This window comes from Sinocyclocheilus grahami, unplaced genomic scaffold (assembly GCF_001515645.1).
Source record: "Sinocyclocheilus grahami isolate Dianchi unplaced genomic scaffold, SAMN03320097.WGS_v1.1 scaffold153.1, whole genome shotgun sequence".
Classification (NCBI taxonomy): Eukaryota; Metazoa; Chordata; class Actinopteri; order Cypriniformes; family Cyprinidae; genus Sinocyclocheilus; species Sinocyclocheilus grahami.
The window spans coordinates 2,163,910-2,185,804 of NW_015505332.1; the positions used below are offsets into that span (position 1 = coordinate 2,163,910).

Sequence of the window (21,895 nt, forward strand, 5' to 3'; positions counted from 1 at the left end):
ATTTTGGCCAATTACTTCATTCATAAATGCAGATTCTTTAATAACCCCCCCCCCCACACACACACACTTTATTCCTTTTCCAGAAAGATTTAATGGTCTTCTTCAAATCTTTAAAGCTCATGCGTCATAAAAAGCCCTTAAGCTATGTAATCTTTTGAAGGTCTTTTTTGATGATTAAGCCCCTTGCATTGTAGGTTTTTTTTTTATTCCTGTATTTATTTTTTTTTCTTTCTTACTTTTCCTGTTATGTTTATTTTGTTTCCTGTTATGTTTATTTTGTTTCCTGTTATGTTTATTTTGTATTTTTTGTTATGCTGCTATTTGGACTTCTTTGAATTGCATTAAGATTTTTCTTACTGTTATTTGTTTGGTATTTATGTTCTTCAAGAAATAATAAAAATTAAAAAAGTTACTGCTATTTGCAATTGTTCAATTTGATAATAATAATTTAATAATTGTTCATTTATGATACACCTCGTTAGTAGCTTGCACCTGTGATTGTTGATCAGTTAGTACACTGTAAGAAAAATATCTAGAAAAATGGAAAAGGTACTAATAATTTTCCAGGACATTATCCGTTATCCATCATCCCTTGTAACCCGAAAACCTGTGAATTATTTTCTTAGAGTGTAGCATACTGACTACTAACACACTGCTTAAAGCTATAATTGTTCAGAATGTGTAGTTTTACTAGTTCACTAGCTAATAAAAAAAACTTGTAATCGTTCAAAAATGTTAAAGTGTTCAATAATTCAATGTTATATATAAATAAAAAAAGTTTTTTATATGTTAACAGTATATTATGCATTTATATTATTTTACGAACAAATCTAAATCAACGTATAAAAATATATTTTTTTTTAACGTAGTGACAATTTTGCGGCGTGATTACGTAATGACGTCATCACGCAATGACATCACAACGTCATTTAGCAACAAATCGAACTTCCTTGAGCAACTTCCCCTGAAAATGAGTTGGCAACACTGGAGACGTTATGCCGTTTGCCGTAGAAACGACGAAAACGTTGAATTATAAGAGTATTATAAGAGTCAGGTTATTGGTTGGAATACTGCTGCTATTGAAACGAATTAGAGCTGTTGGTTGTAAACATCACGTAAGCTTCTGGAGTAAACCCGCGTTCAATTACAGTAGACTGGATGAAGAGAAGTACGTTAAAAGTTCATCTGTTTCAAGTTGACGCCTTGAAACCATTAAAGCACTTTAAGAACGCACTATTGGGTTTATTCAGAATGGCTTTTCTTCTACTTCTTCAGGGCTCGGAAAAACAGAACGAAACTTCAAGACAAAGTTTCAAATGTATTAAAGAACACGAAGCAACGCAAGAAGAAAGCTAACTATAGTAGCGCATTAAAAATCTTTAACTTCTAAACTTCTGCAAACATTTACTCGTCCTGCTAGTATCTGAAATGGACTTTGTCAGGAGCTCAGAGTCCGTGGGCACTGTTTTGTTCACTGAAGTTCGTCAGTGATTAAGTTCGAGATGTATTGTTCTGGCATGGAAACATTGTGTCCGTCCAACATACGCTTGTCATAATAGAAAGCTAGAAACTTGAGTAAAACCCTGTGTATACACGTACTCTGCACGTGTGCATGCTGGAGAGTAGGCTACTTGACAAAGACGGGGTTTCACTGCAGCTTATTTTCCTGCGACTCTAAAAGCATGTGTAAGGATAACATACACTGTAACTTAACGTTAAGTACTCTAACAAACACAAAGAAAAACAAACTACACGATCTACCCTACAAACCTAACTACACAATTCCAAGAGGGAAAAAAAGGAAGTCGCCGAAATGCTACAGCACCATGGACAGTACCCAACACACAGACAGAGCTCCCATGATCCGTCAGGAATTTCCCATTTATGTCACATGCCTTAAATGCATACTGTAGAAGTGAGTACTGAAGAAGTCTTGAAAGGCTGTCTTCTCTTTTTGAATAATGATCATTACATTCAGCCTTAAAGCACTGAATGGGTCATATCATGAGAAGTCAAATGTTCCCTGGTTTTGTTCCATGCAGCTGTGGTGCAGTCATGAAAAGTAGGATATATACGTTTTTTTATTTCTAAAACACCAGAAAAACATATTACTCCAGTTTCTATGTAATATTGATAAAAGAAAGATATGGGTAAAGTACACCAATGGCTTTGGTCATCAGGCATTAACATTAAAACACACCATATGGGTTAATCAATCATGTTACATACACAACCAACTATGTTTTTTTTTCATCTTAATTTTCACATCAATGTGGTTATATTGTGTAATCACAACAACTTGTACAGCTTGTGACATACATTTTGTGTTTTGCAAAGTTTGCTGCTTCAGTAGTTGTAGATTTTTTTTCCACAAGTTTCTATGGTATACTGAAAAACAGTGATAAGCATATAAGTTTTAAAGGCTTTTATTGGCAATAAAATATAACGAGCAATATTTACAGTGTTGACGCTTGTTCTTCATAACCTCTGTAATTCACTCTGGCATGCTGGATTTTAGCTTCTGGGCCAAATCCTGACTAATGGCGATCCATTCTTGCCTTTTTAGTTCTCGGAGTTGATCAGAATTTGTGGGCTTCTGCTTGTCCACTTGCCTTTTGAGGACCGACCACAGGTTATCTATGAGATCCGGGGAGTTACCTGGCCACGGATCCAAAATGTCAATGTAACGATCTTCGAGCCACTTCATCACTTTTGCTTTGTGGCATGGTGCTTCATCATGCTGGAAAACGCATGGATCACCAGATTGCTCATGGATCGTTGGAAGTCATCGCTCTTGCAGGACATTTTATACCAGTCTTTATTCATGGCAATGTTTTTGGGCAGAATTATGAGAGTCCACTCCCTTGGCTTCTGCTTGTCCACTTGCCTTTTGAGGACCGACCACAGGTTATCTATGAGATCCGGGGAGTTACCTGGCCACAGATCCAAAATGTCAATGTAACGATCTTCGAGCCACTTCATCACTTTTGCTTTGTGGCATGGTGCTTCATCATGCTGGAAAACGCATGGATCACCAGATTGCTCATGGATCATTGGAAGTCATCGCTCTTGCAGGACGTTTTATACCATTCTTTATTCATGGCAATGTTTTTGGGCAGAATTATGAGAGTCCACTCCCTTGGTTGAAAAGCAACCACACACATGAATGGTCTCAGGATTATTCACTGTTGGCACAACACAGGACTCATGGTAGCATTCACCTTTTCTTCTCCAAGCAACCGATTTTCCAGATGTCCCAAACAGTCGGAAGGGAGCTTCAGAGAAAATAACTTTGTACCAGTCTTCTGCTGTCCAATCCTTGTACTTCCTGCAGAACTTCAGTCTGTCCTTGATGTTTTTCTTGGAGAGAAGTGGCTTCTTTGCTGCCCTTCTTGACACCAGGTCTTTGTCCAAAAGTCTTGGCCTCACTGTGCTTGCAGATGCTCTCACACCAACCTGCTGCCATTCCTGAGCAAGCTCTGCACTGGTGGTGACACGATTCTGTAGCTGACTCCTCAGGAGGAGACGGTCCTGGCGCTTGCTGGACACTCTGGGACGTCCTGAAAATTGCGATGATGGCTGCACGTGTTTCTTTGGAAGTAACCATTGCTAACAAAAAGCTGCTCTTACAATCTAAATAATATGATAGTGATTTCACCTGACTAGTACTCATTTACACTTTCACATGTGCTGCTGATATGATTAGTCAATTAATGTTAGCTGGTCATTTTGTGTCAGGATCAAAAAAACATTTGTTTAGTTTTTTTTGTGTGAAAAGTTCTTTTTTTTGGCCAATGAAGCTTTTAGCAATTATATAAAATGCATCTGATCATTCTACACAATAATCTAGAAATAATGTGAATGAACACCACAACCGCTTAAGCAGCAAACTTTGCAAAGCACAACATTTATGTCACTGCCAAAACTTTTGGCCATGACTGTAATATATGGACAATATATGGACACATGCAATATAGGTGAAGACAACTGCACATAAGGTGGAACAGGCTTTATTTGGCATTTCATGTTACAGTGTCAATACAATATATTTTAACGCAACATTATACACAGTGATACATATTACTCACCTCTATGATTATTACTGTAATCTGGTGTTGAATATAAGTTTAAGTTTATCCAGTGGTTTGGCTTTATTGACAAAATGATGTGGGGGGGAAAGGTGTCAATTTCATTCAGGAGCTTGAAGGGTATTCAAAATGTTTTAAAACCAATATAAAGCATTAATAAATTGTCAGACTTGATACTTGACAGAAAAACATTTTAAGACACTTTAATATCTTGGCTATCACCCACTGGGACTGTTAATGCACACTTACAACTTGTTCATCTCATAATCTGCCAGATTTATGATTTATGCCAATACTGTATACAAATACAAATTGCACATTAGTCTGCCCAGTATAAAGATTTTAAGTTAATCAAAAATGTGCACGTTTTGTAATTAGAGGAAGCTGATTTTATTTTTATCCATTAAACAAAAACGCAAAACCAACAAAAGAAAGAAAGATCAAGTAAAGAAAAAATAGTAAAATTATCTTTAATGCAAGACTCTTTTTAATCAACAAGCTTGCCTGGTAATTTTATAAAATTTATGTGTAAGATTTAATTAATGTCTGAACTCAGACAGAATGAAAACCTCCTCAAAGGGAGATTTTGCTCACTTCTGGGTACAAATTAGTAATGCTGTGCTGACGTCCATCAAAAGAACTGATGGACCCGATGCATTAACAAAATCTCTGAAAGCAATCCATGAACATTAAGTGTGTCTGTGATTTTATATATTGTCTTAATTCCTGGCGTCATACCAGAACCAGTAATAATTTGCAGACGATTTCGTGACGTTTCGCATTAGATCAGATTTCACAGGCCGTGTATAGCCTATACCTGTAGTGATGCCGCACTTGTTTGTTTGGGATAACAACACGTGGTGTCGGGCAGTTCACGGATACCTGTTTGAAAATCATCCTACACTTGGATGTTGGATAGTATTCACGCTGATAGGCTACTTGGGCATTTTAAACGTTTAAATGACTTGATGCTTTTTGCATCCCACCCGCGGCTATAGTTTGGTTTGGTGCACCATATTTTTCCTTCAGTTTTTGTGCAACGCCGGTAAGAGTTTTTATTATTTAGTTTAATTCAGTTTTGTTTCTAAGCATGCTTAAAGCTAAAGCATACACTGCTACTGCACCAATGAGTGTTGCAGGACACCTGTTTACCCAGTTAAAAACCAGGAACGGGGTAAAATCATAGGACCAACACCATCCCGACCTTGTGTCGTCTGAATTTACAGGTTATTTTGTTTTCTCACACAAGGTTTTCATTTACATGCTAAAAATGTAGAAATTTAATGACTGAGCAGATTGGGAGGGTTGTAAGACTTCTGGACTCTCAAAAGCGTGCACAACATGAGACGAAATACTGCATAGACATAATTGGAATAAACTGAAAAAAACTCTTGACACTAGTCAGGGGCTTTGAATTTGCTCTTTTGAATTGAAATGCATTCTATATGTTTAACATTTTGAATTAAAGTGGCGATGGAATAATAATGATTTTAAAGTAGTAAATGTGCTTACCACAATTAATGTATGCACACAATTTATTTCAAATACAAACCACCCTGGTACTGGATTAGAACTAGTACATAGTTATTTGACATTAGAAATTAAACTACATTAATTAGCAGATAAATATTACAATTTTATATGAGAGACATTCAGAGCAAAAATACAATTACAGATTAAAAAACAACCTTGTGTGAGCCTATACATATGCCTTGCAATACCCAGATATATATATATATATACAGTATATATACTACTCATCCTGTGACTTCACACCTTTGTGCACTCAGCTAAATGTTTCTGCGGGAGTTATTTTTACTTTTAGCAGACATGATATTTTGAGACGCCAGAATATTCTAGCCATGACAGTTAAAACACATATCCTGTGTTTGCACCATTTTGAGACATTCAGAGCAAAAATACAATTACAGATTAAAAAACAACCTTGTGTGAGCCTATACATATGCCTTGCAATACCCAGATATATATATATACAGTATATATACTACTCATCCTGTGACTTCACACCTTTGTGCACTCAGCTAAATGTTTCTGCGGGAGTTATTTTTACTTTTAGCAGACATGATATTTTGAGACGCCAGAATATTCTAGCCATGACAGTTAAAACACATATCCTGTGTTTGCACCATTTTGTGTCTCTGCATGTCTAGAACAAATATAAAGTACTTGCAAGTTACAGCACAATATGATGCATGATCCCCAGAAATGTAATGGGTTGTTTATAATTTCTCATTTTATTGGATGATTATTGTTATTGTATGCTGACTCTTGCATTAAAGAGATCATTAAACAGCTCATTTTAGAGCATATTTGTTGTCATTAAAGGAACAGTAGCTTGGAAATGTCTGCCATCAGAAATGATGATAAAGAGGCACTTCATATTGATATTAAACAACGATTAAACACTGGTTGGATCAGTGTACCTTAAAATATATTGTAAATTCCACTGCTAAAGCTCATTACAGCTTTTTTATTATTGCTAGAAACAGGTGTCCTATTTGGAACCACATTGACACCATTGGAAGGGTGTCCTTTTTAACTCTGTGCCAGCATATGCAACAGATGGCTCATATTTCATTACCCTATTTTAATACATTTGGTTCATTCTAACCTTTAATTAATTATTTAAAGCTTTATTTTAATAAAAAGTCCCCCATGGATAGCTTGCACCAGTTGTAACCAATGGCAGAGCTTGGCAGCTGGCCTGTTTGGAGCCTGTCTGCGCCCTCAGCTGCCTCCAGACGTGACAGTCGGCTCTCTGTATAGACTATCTGACTGTTGGAAGCCTGAAATATTTGAATGTCATTGGGGGAGGTCATCTGTGGCTTGAGGAGGGGGCAGGTCAATAGGGGTTCATATATGCTTCTGCAATGTAGCAAGTGGAGACTTGCATTATATGGTGGCCAAATGGCCCTTTTTGAGGCTCCAGGGCCATCTGTACACCAATTTAAATGGTATAGTCCAATTTGAACACCCCTCCATATTGAGCTAAAATGGAAGAGCCTCTTTTGCAGTGTTTGCTGGGAAGAAGAAGTACAGTCGGGATTGGGACTTTGGAGAGGAGGTAGCAATCTGAAGAGGTAAGAGGAGCTGTGTTCTCCAATGGCCAGGCCATTAATGGATGGATGGGCTCATTGGGATGTACATTGGCCCTGATGCATGCAATATATGGATTTTTACAGGTCTTGGCATGGTGTCTGTATAGGGTGAGAATAGATATCATGGTTAGCATGAACAAGGAAATATGGAGGGAGCTGCTAGGGGGAGCTATAACAGGGCAGACAGCAGCTGGCTGAAGTGAGCTGCTCCAAATGTGCGTCAGACTCTTTAAAATACTCACATTGGTTGGGAAAACACAGGAAGATGTTGCATTGTTGTGCTTTAGCTTGATAAAGATGGTCTGCAATTGTTGTGTCTTTATCCCTTGGGTGCCTGTCCAAGGGAAGTGGCCAATTTGACATGCAGGCAATGCTGTAGAAAAGCAAGAGAGGAAGCATGTTAATGATGGTGCTTGATGAATAAAACACACTTAAATGTGCTAAAAGCATGTAAATCATAGATATTATTGTGTATTTGTGTGATTTTTGCAAGATCATTTGACAAATTAGCTTCTCTGAGTGAACCGTTTGAGAGCTTTAAAGATGGCCGCTCCTTAGAGTAGTGAATGCTGTTGGGATGGGTTACTTCCTGACTCACTCGACACTCGTGTTAGTTGGACAATCTCTGTGTTCAAGCATATAAATCCGTTTTCAAATAAAACTGCAGGAAAAATAATCATCTTTACTGTTAAGTCATTAATAATCAAAGTTATGGTTAGTATTGCTAACTAAAAGGAACCTTTAGGAGATCAGATTCTGGTCTGAACTGAGTGAGTGTGGAGTGTAAACACTGTAACTGAACTGTTTTTTTTTTAGTTAAGGGACTAGTTAATTGCATAGTATGGACTAGTCTCTGATTAGTCACTTTAGAGGGCCCTTGTTTAGTTTTTGACATGGACTAGGTAAAGCACAGTACAGATTTTGATCATCATCCATATAAAACTATATAGACTATAAAACTATAACACAATTTTGCTGTTAGACTGGCATTGGTGCAGATGACCTATCAGTTATTATCATATTAATCAATAATGATTCATCTTTTTGATTTTATATGTCTCATATGTCCATGAAAATGGAGGGAAGTTGAATTATATTTAAATGAGTAATTTAGTTCATATAAATGAACCTAATGATTTTTTAATTTTTTTTACATAAGATAAGGCATACAGATAAACTAAAGGGTTAAATACTGAAAGAACGGAAGAATGGAGAATGTAGGTGCAATTTTTATTCATATTATTTATTCATATTATTTAATATTTTTATTCATATCCTAAAACCATCCAACATTTAAAGGGTTAAATTTTACTCCTCTTGGGGGCATCAGAGTAATAATGACACCCTTTCATTTAGTTACTGTCTGCCGTTTTGATCAGAAATCTTCAAATGTAAATTACTGCCCCCTCTGGATGGATCAGGAACAAGGGTCTGTGTCTCTAATGGGAAAATGAGAACGGTAAATGTGCACTCATTCTCTCATTTAGAGTTGCAGCCCTTTTTCTTTTGCTTAATAAATTGTTCCTCTAAGCTCTCAGTACAGTCCTATCATAGCCAACAGTTGGACACTCGATGAGTTTTAACCCCTAAAGGCAGCTGCATTATAGCTACTATCACATCACAAGACATAATTGTTCTGTGAACTTTAATTCACACCCTGTTCTCTCAAACTAGGATTATTAGAACAGAGCTACTACTAAATTTTCTCCAATAATGTAAATTTCTCCAAGTGTAAATGTTAAACGCCCCTGGTTGAGGATAATTGTTCAAGTGAGTGCATGAATTTGTCAAAGCTTCATAAAGCAGTCTGCTGACCTGTTAAAAAAGTGCTTTTTTTTTAGTTTTAACATAAATTAACTTTTATATGTTTACAGCTACTGTATTATAGCCATACTTCTGAAGAATTCTGCTGTAGTATTCCTGTGAAGTCATATTATTTATTGAGCCATAATGTACTTTGACATCAAAAAACATTGATAACACGTGGATGTCACTGTTTAATTGCTTTAAGAAGTTTATTTGCCATGCCAATATTCTCATCTAAAAAAAAAATAAAACAAAAGAAATTTTATGACAATGTTTATGCTTCTTCAGAGTTATAATGCCATATATGACTTTCCAAGTCATAATCTTTAAGCCATGAAGTGATATAAAAACTTTGATAACCTGATAAATTGATACTATCTTCATTTTCGCTGTCTCATCCCATATTTTACATGTTTTTACAATCTCACAAAAAAAGATCTTTTAACAGATATTTTAACAGTAAATGTTCGTTTTGTTCACATTTTAAGTAGTAATCAGTGTCAGTGGAACCCCTTTGTCACAGTCTTGATTTTTTTTTTTCTAAAAATGAAAATTACTGCCCCCTCTGGATGAATCAGGGGGAAAAAAACTTTTTGGTAGATGTCTATAGACATATAGTCAAAATTGAGGTATGAAGCAGAAGTTGCTGAGAGGTGGAAATGGGGCTTCCGGTTTCCGTTATAGCCCGTTGCTTCTCTGAAAGTGCTTTTTGAGTTTTAACAAAAATTAACTAGAACTAATATATTTTAATGACCATACTGTTTAGCTTCTGATTTTGCCATAATATTCCGATGAAAAGTCATATAATTTAACAAGCCAGAATGTACTTTGACATCAAAAAACATAGATAATTTGTTGATGTGTCACTGCTTAAACCTAACAGGGTTTAGCAATAAGGTTTTATTTTCCTCGCCACTCTCTACCAAGAAGAAAAGTTATATATGCCTTTTCTGGAAAACAATAGAATGCTGTGTAAAACATATGATACCATTCTAACTGATACTACCAAGATTATCAGTAGTCATTCTTTCAATTTCAATAGATAACTAGGCCTGTCACGATAACAACTTTTTGTTGTCCGATATATTGCCCCAGAAATAATTGCGATAAGCGATATTACTGTCATTTTAAAGACCAATTTATGCTACTGAATATATAATCATAATAATGCAAGAAGGCCTACACACTTCCAAATGACAACAAACTTTTAATTAAGAATATTTAGATCATGGAAATGAAGTCTCAAAATATTAGATACCTTTAAAAACCTGAATAAATATTAAATAAACATTTTCTAACAAAAAGTGCAAAGTAGAAAAAAAGAAAAATGCACAAAGAACTTGTATGGAGATTTTTCCATCTACAGATTTTCTCTGTAAATTAAGGGTGCACACTATTGAAAAACACAATCACTAATTAGCAGTCAGATCCCTAAACAAGGCCATATCTGCAGAATGGAACATTTTTTTGTAGCAGCATTTTTTAAATTTGAACTGGCACCTCATGACTGCACCACGTTATGTTCGAGAAGCTGCAAAAGACACAGGCGCAAGTGGAATGTACAAAGCATGGTGACATACATTTTTAAGTAAATATAATGGGTGATATATTGCGTCACCAAAAATGTGTTAGGTCATGTACATATATTGCGCGATAAGTCGATATATTGATTATTGCGACATGCCTACAGATAACTGACCTGAAGCTTTCTGAATATGCTGTGCTAGAAGTCTTTGAATTTACTAAAAGTTCTTTCCTTTTTTCCAGATCCTTGGGAAAAAAAGAAAACAAGATCTCCATTTGGGACATCCAGTTTTTCTCACTGCAACGTAAGAGTTCATTTTCCTGTCTTAACTGGTTAAAGGTGATACTCATTCTTTGTTAAACAAAGAGAAAATGTGACCTTTTCCTCCAAACATACAATGCACATTATTTTGTTACCTATTGAATGAAATCTGCCGGCACTCTATTTACAAACGATCCCACACAAAGCCCAGCTCACAGCACGCATCTGTCATGAACTTGACTCTCTTACAGCTGTTCAAATGGCAGCTGACATGCACAGTTGCCCGACAGCCTCTCCTTTCACCATATATTCATCCTTCGTTTATGCTTCAGTGGGTTTTTCTCACTTAACCAGAAAAGCCACAACAAGACATACCTGCTTCCTAAATTTTTACACACTCACCACCTCATTCATGAAGCACGAGTGGAATGAATAGAACCTTTTTATGTAATTACTGCATTTAATTGACTGTAAGAATAGTTTTACTATCTATACACGGTGTGTTTGATGTCTGAGGCCTATAAACAATTTTTTCCCACATACACGCGTACTATATTTTTTTGACTCGTGCATTAATATTAGACTAGTCAAAGTCAGAATTTCCTCGTATTCCTCTTTTTTTACACCGACAACCCAAATGATCTCTAATTTACTCATCTGCTTCCCCTAGTTATTCATTCTTGTCTACAAGTGACAAGATCCTTAACTGAACTTGGCAGAACGCATTGCAGCCATTTTCCATGCAGTGTCTTAGTGTGTGTTCTTCAGAAAGGGGATTGCGGAAAAGCAGCATACTTTCTTTTTCTCTTCTAAACCAATCAGCATTGCTGTGGTATGAGTCACTCCCACACCCTACCCTTATATGGCAAAGAGGGGAGGGGCTGTTTCTCAGACCGGACAGTGAAATGGTGGCTGCTTGTACAAAAACAGCAGCAGCACCATTAGGAACCAAGCAGCTACAGACGCATTTACAGGTAAGATCCGTAGCTTAGAACATTCTCCTGCTTCTAGGTTCTACTTAACATGCATCCTGTGACATGAAAATGAAATGATATTGCTGCTTCATGTATCTGAACGATGCTGTTTGTCTAACCTTCCTCTTGAGCTAATTGTGTTAGCCTGTTTACAAGGCATCCTGCCATTCATTCAGCCTAGAAACCTATTTTACCAAACTGACATAGAAAAAAATCTTTTAGTTGCTTTTAGAAAATCTTTTCATTTATAGTAAAGGAAAACTTGAGTATGACATCATTCATTATGCCATGTGGTTTAATGGCTGTCAAGCACAACGTGCTCATCAACTGCATTGTTTTAGTTGTAGAATTACAAGTTTAGTTTGTTTTCCCGTGCAAACCGGTTTTTGATTACAATTAAATGAATTTGAGTCAGTGCTTCCTGTGAACTTCCATTCTGAAAGCACAAAGAGCTATAAATAAACTGAATGTTGGTATATAGGTTTAGATCTTTTATGGTATGTAACTTTGTATAGTTTAAAAATTCATATTTTTGTTACATATTAGGTAAAAAATCAAGTTGAAAACTACCACCCCAGACACCGCAGATTCAGAACTGGACAGCAACCGTTTACGGTCAAAGAAAGAGAAAATATAATCCTATTAGAAAACCTACCACTGTCTTTTAAGGTAGAATTTAACGGTCATTAAACCTCACAAGTAAGCAATTCAGGAAACTCCACATAGGCTACTCAAATAAAAGTTCTAGAGAATTGACTCGCAAATGATTCCAACACAGACTGATGTTGCTCAGCTAACAGCATGATACACTAATATGCATATACAATACGAGATGTGCACAAATACGAAGTAAAATAATCTGTTTGAATTGCACTGAACTATTTTATAATTGAATGGAATGAACGTTTACATCCAAATTTAAATGCATAAATTTATACTCGGATAAGGCAATTCCACAATGCATTTCTCTTATTAGACACTGCAAGTTCAGTGTCAAAATAGTGAATTGTCACATTGTGGAATTGCTCTCTCTGTAATGTCTACACACAATGCTGAAGGCTACTGCTTTCACCATTTTTGCTGAAAAGACTTGCATTGTAAAAAAAAAAAAAGTAAATAGAGGTTATTGCTGTACATTTTACAAGAAAATACTATTTTAGTATGTTTAATTTAATGCGTTACTGCCATTTCTTTGTAATGTATTATTTGTGAAATTTACTAGCAGTTTCTATTATCTTTTTTTATATTTAAAATCAAATGCCCAAGGAAGCATGCCAGTTTCAAACTTGATTGTTGTTCAGGAAGTGTTGAAGTATTATTATGGTCTGTGCTGTTTTGATATGAATCATTAAAAACAAGTTTTCCTTTCATTTCAGAATCAGCCAAGACTGAAAGCCTAGAAGAACCAAAGATTCAGACCCATCTATGGCAGAAAAACAGCAGATCAAAGTGACTGTGGCCAAAGTGCTGTGCTATGTGGAGAAAATCTCCTCCTTCGCCTCCAACATAAATCCTCTCTTTGGGATTGTGACTTCAGTGGTCGGGGTGGTCAGGAAAGGCCTCGTGGATAAGGAGGACCATGAGATGGACAATGACTTCAAACAGATCCATGAGAAGCTGAAAACCATCTCGGAGAAGAACAAGCAGACCCTGCGACAAATCCGCATCGACGAAATCAATGAGAATTTCGGTAAGCACGAGGAAGTCATCAAACATCAGTACAACGCTTTCAACACCATGGTGGAAAGAGTAAAAGCGGATCCTGAGAACTCGGATCGTCACATGAAGGAGTTTGTGAAGATCTACGAGAATGATATGATGGATCTGAGCTTAGATACGTATTACCGCGGAGTGAAGGGTGCCGCTCTGTTTGGGAAGCCCATGCTGCAGGTTTACCTGGAGAACTGCCAAAGAAACAAAAAGGTGATGGAGGCCCGCTGCTCTCACATCGCCCACCTGTTCTACATCGGTCTAATGGCGCTGATGGCCTACTACGCCGTCAGTGAAGATGACGAGGATGAAGTGAGAGACAAATGGGGCCCGAGGGTCATTGAAATTCAAGCCAAGATGCAAGAAGTACTTGACCAATGCACTGAGGAAAACTGAAGTGGGAACATTGCACTGAACGATTCATTTCATACGCTGAAAGTTTAAATGTTGTAAGCAGTCTTGAATTAGGAAGTTTAAATCAATCGTGTGGGGTGTAAAATGGGTGAATCTTTTCCTGCTTGCCAATGGACTTTTCAATGCAATACTAAAGTAGTGCAAAGTTCTTAACTGTATATCGCAAATTTTATTTTTAAGTATGTTAAGCATGTTTTGGACTGAATATATTGTAAAAAATAATTTTCCAATATCATATGAGCCTTTGATACGAGTTATTATGAATTATTATATAATTGTTTGCTTATGTTTTGTGGAACATCTCTGATTCTTTGCACAATAAATGAATCTATTTTTTCTCTCATATCATGGCAGTTAGTCTCTTTATTTGTCATTTTATATGGCCAAATGTGATTTCTGCCAAGTCAATTCATGATTTGAACACACTAAAGACTGAGTGCAGAATGCAGGTGAATACGGAAATTGCATTGATTTGCATTAAATGCAAACTTGTCAATGTTTCAGAGGCAGAATGCTTCATCAGTCTAATCTGAAAAAAAAAAAAAAAATTAAGAAAAATTCCAGGTTCAGTACAAGTTGAACTCAATTAGCAACATTTATGGCATAATGCTGATTACAATTTCCCCTTCTTTCTTTCTGGGTTACATTGAGGCATTTGCTGTACAATGGAAGTGAATGAGGCCAGTCCTTAGACATTTAATACTCACGGTTTAAACGGTAAAAACTCACTGTTTTACAAGTACAGCCACAAGACTTAACATGCATGTTAGCATGATTTTAGTGTAAAAAAATCTAAATTTTTTGTATTATGCTATATCCATTTTTTTACAACTTCGTCATCATGACGACAATTACGCCTAAAAAAATCTAAATATATAACTTCAACAGATTTACAACTCAATATGCACATTTTAACCGAATTAATGTGAGAGTTAAATAAAAAAGCTTGACATTTTTGCTTTTAAACACTCCAAAAATGGACCTCATTTACCTCATAAGTGCTTGACTGTAACCTCGTTTTTTGCTTTTTTTAAGAAGAGGAACAAAATTATTCTTGTGATAATCAACATTATGCCACAAATGCTAATTGAGCTTAACCTGTATTGAATCTTCGTATCATTTAGATACTACTATAGTTTTTTTTCCATTATTAATTTAATAATATTGTTTTATTAATATTAATATTAGTTTTATTAATATTTGGATTGTTTTTATTTTTTTATTTTCAGTTTCCCAATTATATATATATATAGATTTAATACTCACGGTTTAAACGGTAAAAACTCACTGTTTTACAAGTACAGCCACAAGACTTAACATGCATGTTAGCATGATTTTAGTGTAAAAAAAATCTAAATTTTTTGTATTATGCTATATCCATTTTTTTACAACTTCGTCATCATGACGACAATTACGCCTAAAAAAAATCTAAATATATAACTTCAACAGATTTACAACTCAATATGCACATTTTAACCGAATTAATGTGAGAGTTAAATAAAAAAGCTTGACATTTTTGCTTTTAAACACTCCAAAAATGGACCTCATTTACCTCATAAGTGCTTGACTGTAACCTCGTTTTTTGCTTTTTTTAAGAAGAGGAACAAAATTATTCTTGTGATAATCAACATTATGCCACAAATGCTAATTGAGCTTAACCTGTATTGAATCTTCGTATCATTTAGATACTACTATAGTTTTTTTTCCATTATTAATTTAATAATATTGTTTTATTAATATTAATATTAGTTTTATTAATATTTGGATTGTTTTTATTTTTTTATTTTCAGTTTCCCAATTATATATATATATATATATAATGTTTATTTTATTTCAAGTATGTCATTTATGATTTTTTTTTATGGTTTTAGATTTTGTTTCATTTGTAGTTAACTATAATAACCCTGACTGACCCCGGAATATTCTTGTAACGGTAGTGCATGGTAAATACATATTTTTCATGGAAATTCTGTTTAACTTTAAGATTGTGATCTGTTTCCTCCTTCAGGTGAACTAACCATTAAGACTGTCCTACAATCTTCCTCCGGACACAATGGCTGACAATGAGATATTTGATGACCCAGAGAAGCTGAAGAGGGGTCTAGTGAAGGTTCTGGAATGTGTGGCCACCATCTCGTCTGCAGCAGCGGTGGTCAATCCCATCTTCGGTGTGGCTGGTTCTCTCATCCGGGTGGTGCTGCACCACGTGGACGATGAAGACATTCAGAAACTCAAACGAGAGTTTGGCAGCGTGAATCGAGCCCTTGATGAAATCTCGCAGCAGAACCGTCAAGCCCTGCTGCAAATCAAGAAGGAAACGGTGGACAAACAGTACCACGAGGTGGAAGAAAACATTCGCAATCAGTTCCGCAAATTCATGGAGATCGTGGAGGCCAAACCGGAGCAAGTGCAACGCAAGAAAGATGATTTCGTAGAGAGTTTCATCAATGATAAAGATGACCAGAACATGTACACACTTTATGAAGGCGTGATGGGGAAGCGCAAACTCTTCAGCCAGCCCATCCTAGACGTCTACATGAAGCATTCGCTGGGTGACCAGCGCGTCATGGAAAACCTCTGCACTCGACTCGCGTACCTGTTCTGCATCGGCTTCATCGCTCTGATGGGCTACTACGGCATCCTGGGGGATGATTTGGAATCCCGAAACGAAGAGTGGGAAGAAAATATGAGGAACGTGCAGGAGAAAATGCAGGAGGTGCTGAGGAGATGCAAGTAAAAGCTTTCTGCACAACCGACGAAGTTGCCTTTGTGCTTTGCCTTTGCCTCTTACACAAATAGATTTCATCGACCTGCAGCTTTATCTCCCTGATGACCGCAGATCATGCTGAAGTGTACACAGTCATTTCTTGTGATCTGGTTCTTTTTTTTCTCTTTTTTTTTAATCACACAATCACATGCCTTCATGCCTTGCTTCAGTTTAACACTACATTTACAAGATATGTCACACTAATCTAAAGAATGCTGGTTGTGGTTATATAAATATTATTAAAGCTCATAAGCAGTGTCACCTTGAAAACTGACTTCATGATGAACAACTTGTTTCCTGAATAAATACATAGTATATACAAATGTATTCTATAAAATACATATATAATTTAAAGAAACCATGTATCTATCTATATATTCATAAATGTTGCAAAATAAAGAGCATACAATTTACTGTCTGTGCAAACCAAGATCACTATTTCGATCTGAAACGTTCATGTTTATGCATCTTTTTGGCACATTAGTAATAGATTTAAGTGTGCATTTAATTGTCTCCTGTGTGCTTTTTTTTTGTGTGCCATTAGAACACATACTGTGTGTTTGTTCATCCATAATCACATTTGTTTATCCATAAAGCACTGCAATATACATAAATATACCTGAATTATGTGTTTGTGTGCTTTTTTAATGTCTCATGGATTGGAACCCTTGGCCTTCCTAATCATTATTAAAATACCTTTTTATTTTTTATTATTCATTCTTTGGAATGCTGCTGCACTTATAACGCTGTACAATATTGTTACATTTTTCAATAAAGATGAATAAACAAGGAATGAAAACTATTACAAGTTGTTTTGACTTACACTAAAATTCATAATATACTGTATATTTAATACAATTAATCAGAACTGTAATCACATATATATATATATATATTATTTAAAGATATATTTACAATATAAATATAATATTAAGAAATAGAATATAATATAATGTTAAAGGCTTACATTTTGACGTAAACAGTAGGTGGAGGGACCTTTGAATGAGCTTTTTTTCTTGTTAGATGTTCCTCTGCCACTAGATGGCAGTAAAAGGTCATAAACTGAGTTTAGACCTTAAACTATAAAAACAAGCATACTGCTACTGCTTAATGCATATTGTGTGTATATCACCTACTATATTATTAATATATGTAAAAACAGCATATACTATGAAGCTATAATCAGTTTAAACTGCCATATGATCTTACTAAGCTATCATTTGACAAATAAATCTGGTTATATTGCATTTTTAAATGTATTTAATCCATTTTGTGTAAAAAAAAAAAAAAGTGCAAAGCATACTGCTACTGCTTAATGCATAGCTTAATGCATATTGTGTGTATAGCACCTACTATATTATTAATATATGTAAAAACAGCATATACTATACAGCTATAATCAGTTTAAACTGCCATATGATCTTACTAAGCTATCATTTGACACATAAATTGGTTATATTGCATTTTTAAATGTATTTCATTCATTTTGTGTAAAAAAAAAAAGTGCATACAGACTGTGTTATGACTGTATATTTGAAGTAGACTATCTATGCATCAAATGCAGCAGACACGAAAGGCTATAGGCTAATTAATTTCAGACTTTTGAAACTTTTGAAAAGGACTCTGGTAAAATATCTACTATGCTATATAAAAATGGTTAAATATGTTTTTGCCTACACAACAGAATTGAATCAGGTTAGACGCCACATCGAATGTTAACGCGAATGTAAAGGTGAGGGATAGTCTATACAATGGCATACACTGTATAAAAAGACTAAAGCATGTCATTTTCACAACTTTCATAACTCTTTTTTTTTTCTACGGCCTTTTTCAGAAAGACGTTACTTACAATCATGTCGTTAAATAAGAGAACAATCAATGGTGTAGTTACAGCACCTATCAGCAGGGGCTATCTGGACCACGTGCAAAGCTGTCTTTGAATGGTCCAAATCCATGATCTTTCACACAGTACATTTTCCTCCCAAAATATTCAGGATTAAACATAAGTAGCATGGGAGATATGACTAGGCTACTTTATCTTCAAACACTTAAATTTCATTTAAGAGAACATAAACATGAATGAGTTTTACTTTACCCCTTGTGGCATCACAGAAGACAGATCTCGAGTCTTGCTCTGCGACATTTCACGCCATCAGCCAGAAACCTTTGCAAAGACTATTACGTCAAGTAACGTCATGAATGCCTCGGGGAGGCATTTATATGGACATGATTCTGAAAGAAAGAAAGAAAGATGTTAAGGCTTTTCAGGAGAAGTTGTGATCCACAAAAAATTCAAGAAACACACTGTAAATAGGTTGCTGTAAATTTTACAGTAACTTACTGGAAGCTGGATGCCAGTAATTTACTGTAAAAATGTTTACAGTATTATTACTGTAATTGCATTTACAGCACAGTAATGTATTTACTGTATTTTATTTACAGTATTGTTACCGTATTTTCATTTACAGTATCAGTACTGTAGAGTTTATTTTCATTTAGTTGAAAAATGTTTTACCTGTAAAAAAACAATCCAATTGTGGTACTGCACTGTAAACCATGATTTTTGATAATCCATGATAATTCATGAGTTTAGTTCTGATAATATTATTTTTAATTCACAGTAATGTATTTACTGTATTTTATTTACAGTATTGTTACCGTATTTTCATTTACAGTATCAGTACTGTAGAGTTTATTTTCATTTAGTTGAAAAATGTTTTACCTGTAAAAAAACAATCCAATTGTGGTACTGCACTGTAAACCATGATTTTTGATAATCCATGATAATTCATGAGTTTAGTTCTGATAATATTATTTTTAATTGTTGAACATTTTCTTTTTAAAAGTACAAATTACAAATCTTGACCTCTCAGATGCACTAGCTTAAAAAAGGGCAGCACCACAGTCCACTGGGTACTTTTTATCATGGAAGAACATACACATACACACAAGGGGAAAGTTGTGGCCTAATGGTTAGAGAGTCAGACTCGTAACCCAGGTTGTGGGTTTGAGTCTCGTACCGGCAGGGATTGTAGGTGGGGGGGGGGAATGTACAGCACTCTCTCCCACCTTCAATACCACGACTGAGGTGCCCTTGAGCAAGGTACCGAACCCCCCCAACTACTCCCCGGGTGCTGCAGCAAAAAATGGCTGCCCACTGCTCCGGGTGTGTGTTCACGGTGTGTGTGTGCACTTTGGATGGGTTAAATGGTATCCATTCAATTGAATTGAAAGCGTATTTTTGACAAACTGCTATAGGTTATCTATCTACCTATCTATCTGTCTATCTATCTCCCAAATTCATTAATTAGGCCTGCAGTTTAACCCTCAACTGCTCCCCGGGCGCCGCAGCAAAAAATGGCTGCCCACTGCTCCGGGTGTGTGTTCACGGTGTGTGTGTTCACTGCTGTGTGTGTGCACTTTGGATGGGTTAAATGCAGAGCACTAATTCCAAGTAGGGGTCACCATACTTGGCCACATGTCACGTCACTTCACTTCATACTGAAAAGCAAAAATTGGCAAGTACACTACCAGTCAAAATGGAAAAGATGCATTTTACTTGAGGAAAGTTAAAGTGCAGGCCTAATTAATGAATTTGGGAGATAGATAGATAGATAGATAGATAGATAGATAGATAGATAGATAGATAGATAGATAGATAGATAACCTATAGCAGTTTGTCAAAAATACGCTTTCAATTCAATTGAATGTATACCAGTTTGGTTTTATTGTGTTGTTGATTAAATTATTATTGTGTGATTTTTGTTCGGTGGACAGAAATTACAAAAATGTCTTAATATTAGAGGGTTTATGTGATTAAAAGAATAAAATGGGGAAAAATAGTTTATTTTCAACTTTAGACTCGAAACATAGTAACTGAAATATGAAAACTTCGCCGTATGACAATGCTCTCCCCAATCAAATAATCAGAATCAGAATATGACGTAATCTAATGGGCCTACAGAATATTGAAAGTAATCCTTTCTTACGTGCCTTACGTACATCAGTAGACTATAAGCCTGAAAAAGATTCAAATGCAGACACCTTCTCTGTCCTCTGTTGAGTCTCATGGGAATAAGTCATCATGTTCAGCAGTGTCAGCCGTCTATGACGCATTCAGACACAAGGTCACACTTGACTTATTTTCAAACGCTTATTTGTAGATTGTCAGAAAAGAAATGTATATCCACCACTTGATTTGCAAATATGTGCAATGATGCATGTGACTTCGTTTTCCTTCCCTTTTACCCGCGTATGATTTCATAATATTTGCATTTGAACCCTCCTTAATCAGCACACGCTCAGAGAAGAGAACATTAAGCACACAATAGATAGACAATATAGTATGTTATTTTTATATAACATAACATAATACAATATCAAACCCGTTAAGCACTTAAATACATCAGTAATGTGTAAAATACCTGCCATCCCTGTGTGGAAAATATCTGCGCATGTTTCTTGTGATCCACCGGAGCTGCTCCATGTTAGATAGATAGATAGATAGATAGATAGATAGATAACCTATAGCAGTTTGTCAAAAATACGCTTTCAATTCAATTGAATGTATACCAGTTTGGTTTTATTGTGTTGTTGATTAAATTATTATTGTGTGATTTTTGTTCGGTGGACAGAAATTACAAAAATGTCTTAATATTAGAGGGTTTATGTGATTAAAAGAATAAAATGGGGGGAAATATTTTATTTTCAACTTTAGACTCAAAACATAGTAACTGAAATATGAAAACTTCGCCGTATGACAATGCTCTCCCCAATCAAATAATCAGAATCCGAATATGACGTAATCTAATGGGCCTACAGAATATTGAAAGTAATCCTTTCTTACGTGCCTTACGTACATCAATAGACTATAAGCCTGAAAAAGATTCAAATGCAGACACCTCCTCTGTCCTCTGTTGAGTCTCATGGGAATAAGTCATCATGTTCAGCAGTGTCAGCCGTCTATGACGCATTCAGACACAAGGTCACACTTGACTTATTTTCAAACGCTTATTTGTAGATTGTCAGAAAAGAAATGTATATCCACCACTTGATTTGCAAATATGTGCAATGATGCATGTGACTTCGTTTTCCTTCCCTTTTACCCGCGTATGATTTCATAATATTTGCATTTGAACCCTCCTTAATCAGCACACGCTCAGAGAAGAGAACATTAAGCACACAATAGATAGACAATATAGTATGTTATTTTTATATAACATAACATAATA

The 21,895-nt window shown here is 35.6% G+C and overlaps 1 protein-coding gene and 1 long non-coding RNA gene across 9 annotated transcripts; one reads left to right on the forward strand and one right to left on the reverse strand.

Annotated features, from left to right (window-relative positions):
• The first annotated feature begins 4,497 nt into the window (after positions 1–4,497).
• LOC107592467 (uncharacterized) lies at positions 4,498–17,466 on the forward strand. Of its 8 annotated transcripts, none has more exons than XM_016281996.1 (6): positions 4,529–4,789; positions 7,124–7,189; positions 10,781–10,842; positions 11,622–11,773; positions 12,320–12,472; positions 13,150–14,071. In XM_016281996.1, exon 6 carries the CDS (start codon positions 13,199–13,201, stop codon positions 13,877–13,879), a length of 681 nt encoding a protein of 226 aa, XP_016137482.1. In that variant the 5' UTR covers positions 4,529–4,789; positions 7,124–7,189; positions 10,781–10,842; positions 11,622–11,773; positions 12,320–12,472; positions 13,150–13,198; the 3' UTR covers positions 13,880–14,071. The 8 variants fall into 8 exon arrangements, with proteins under 8 accessions (XP_016137477.1, XP_016137482.1, XP_016137483.1 ...); XM_016281997.1 differs by having other exon boundaries at positions 12,320–12,442; XM_016281995.1 differs by lacking the exon at positions 12,320–12,472 and having other exon boundaries at positions 4,533–4,789; positions 11,568–11,773.
• LOC107592472 (uncharacterized) lies at positions 7,196–21,153 on the reverse strand. Its single transcript, XR_001609984.1, has 4 exons — positions 21,089–21,153; positions 18,760–18,896; positions 7,450–7,580; positions 7,196–7,306 (listed from the first exon to the last, which is right to left on the reverse strand). It is a non-coding gene; the product is annotated as an uncharacterized lncRNA (long non-coding RNA).
• Positions 21,154–21,895: the final 742 nt, after the last annotated feature.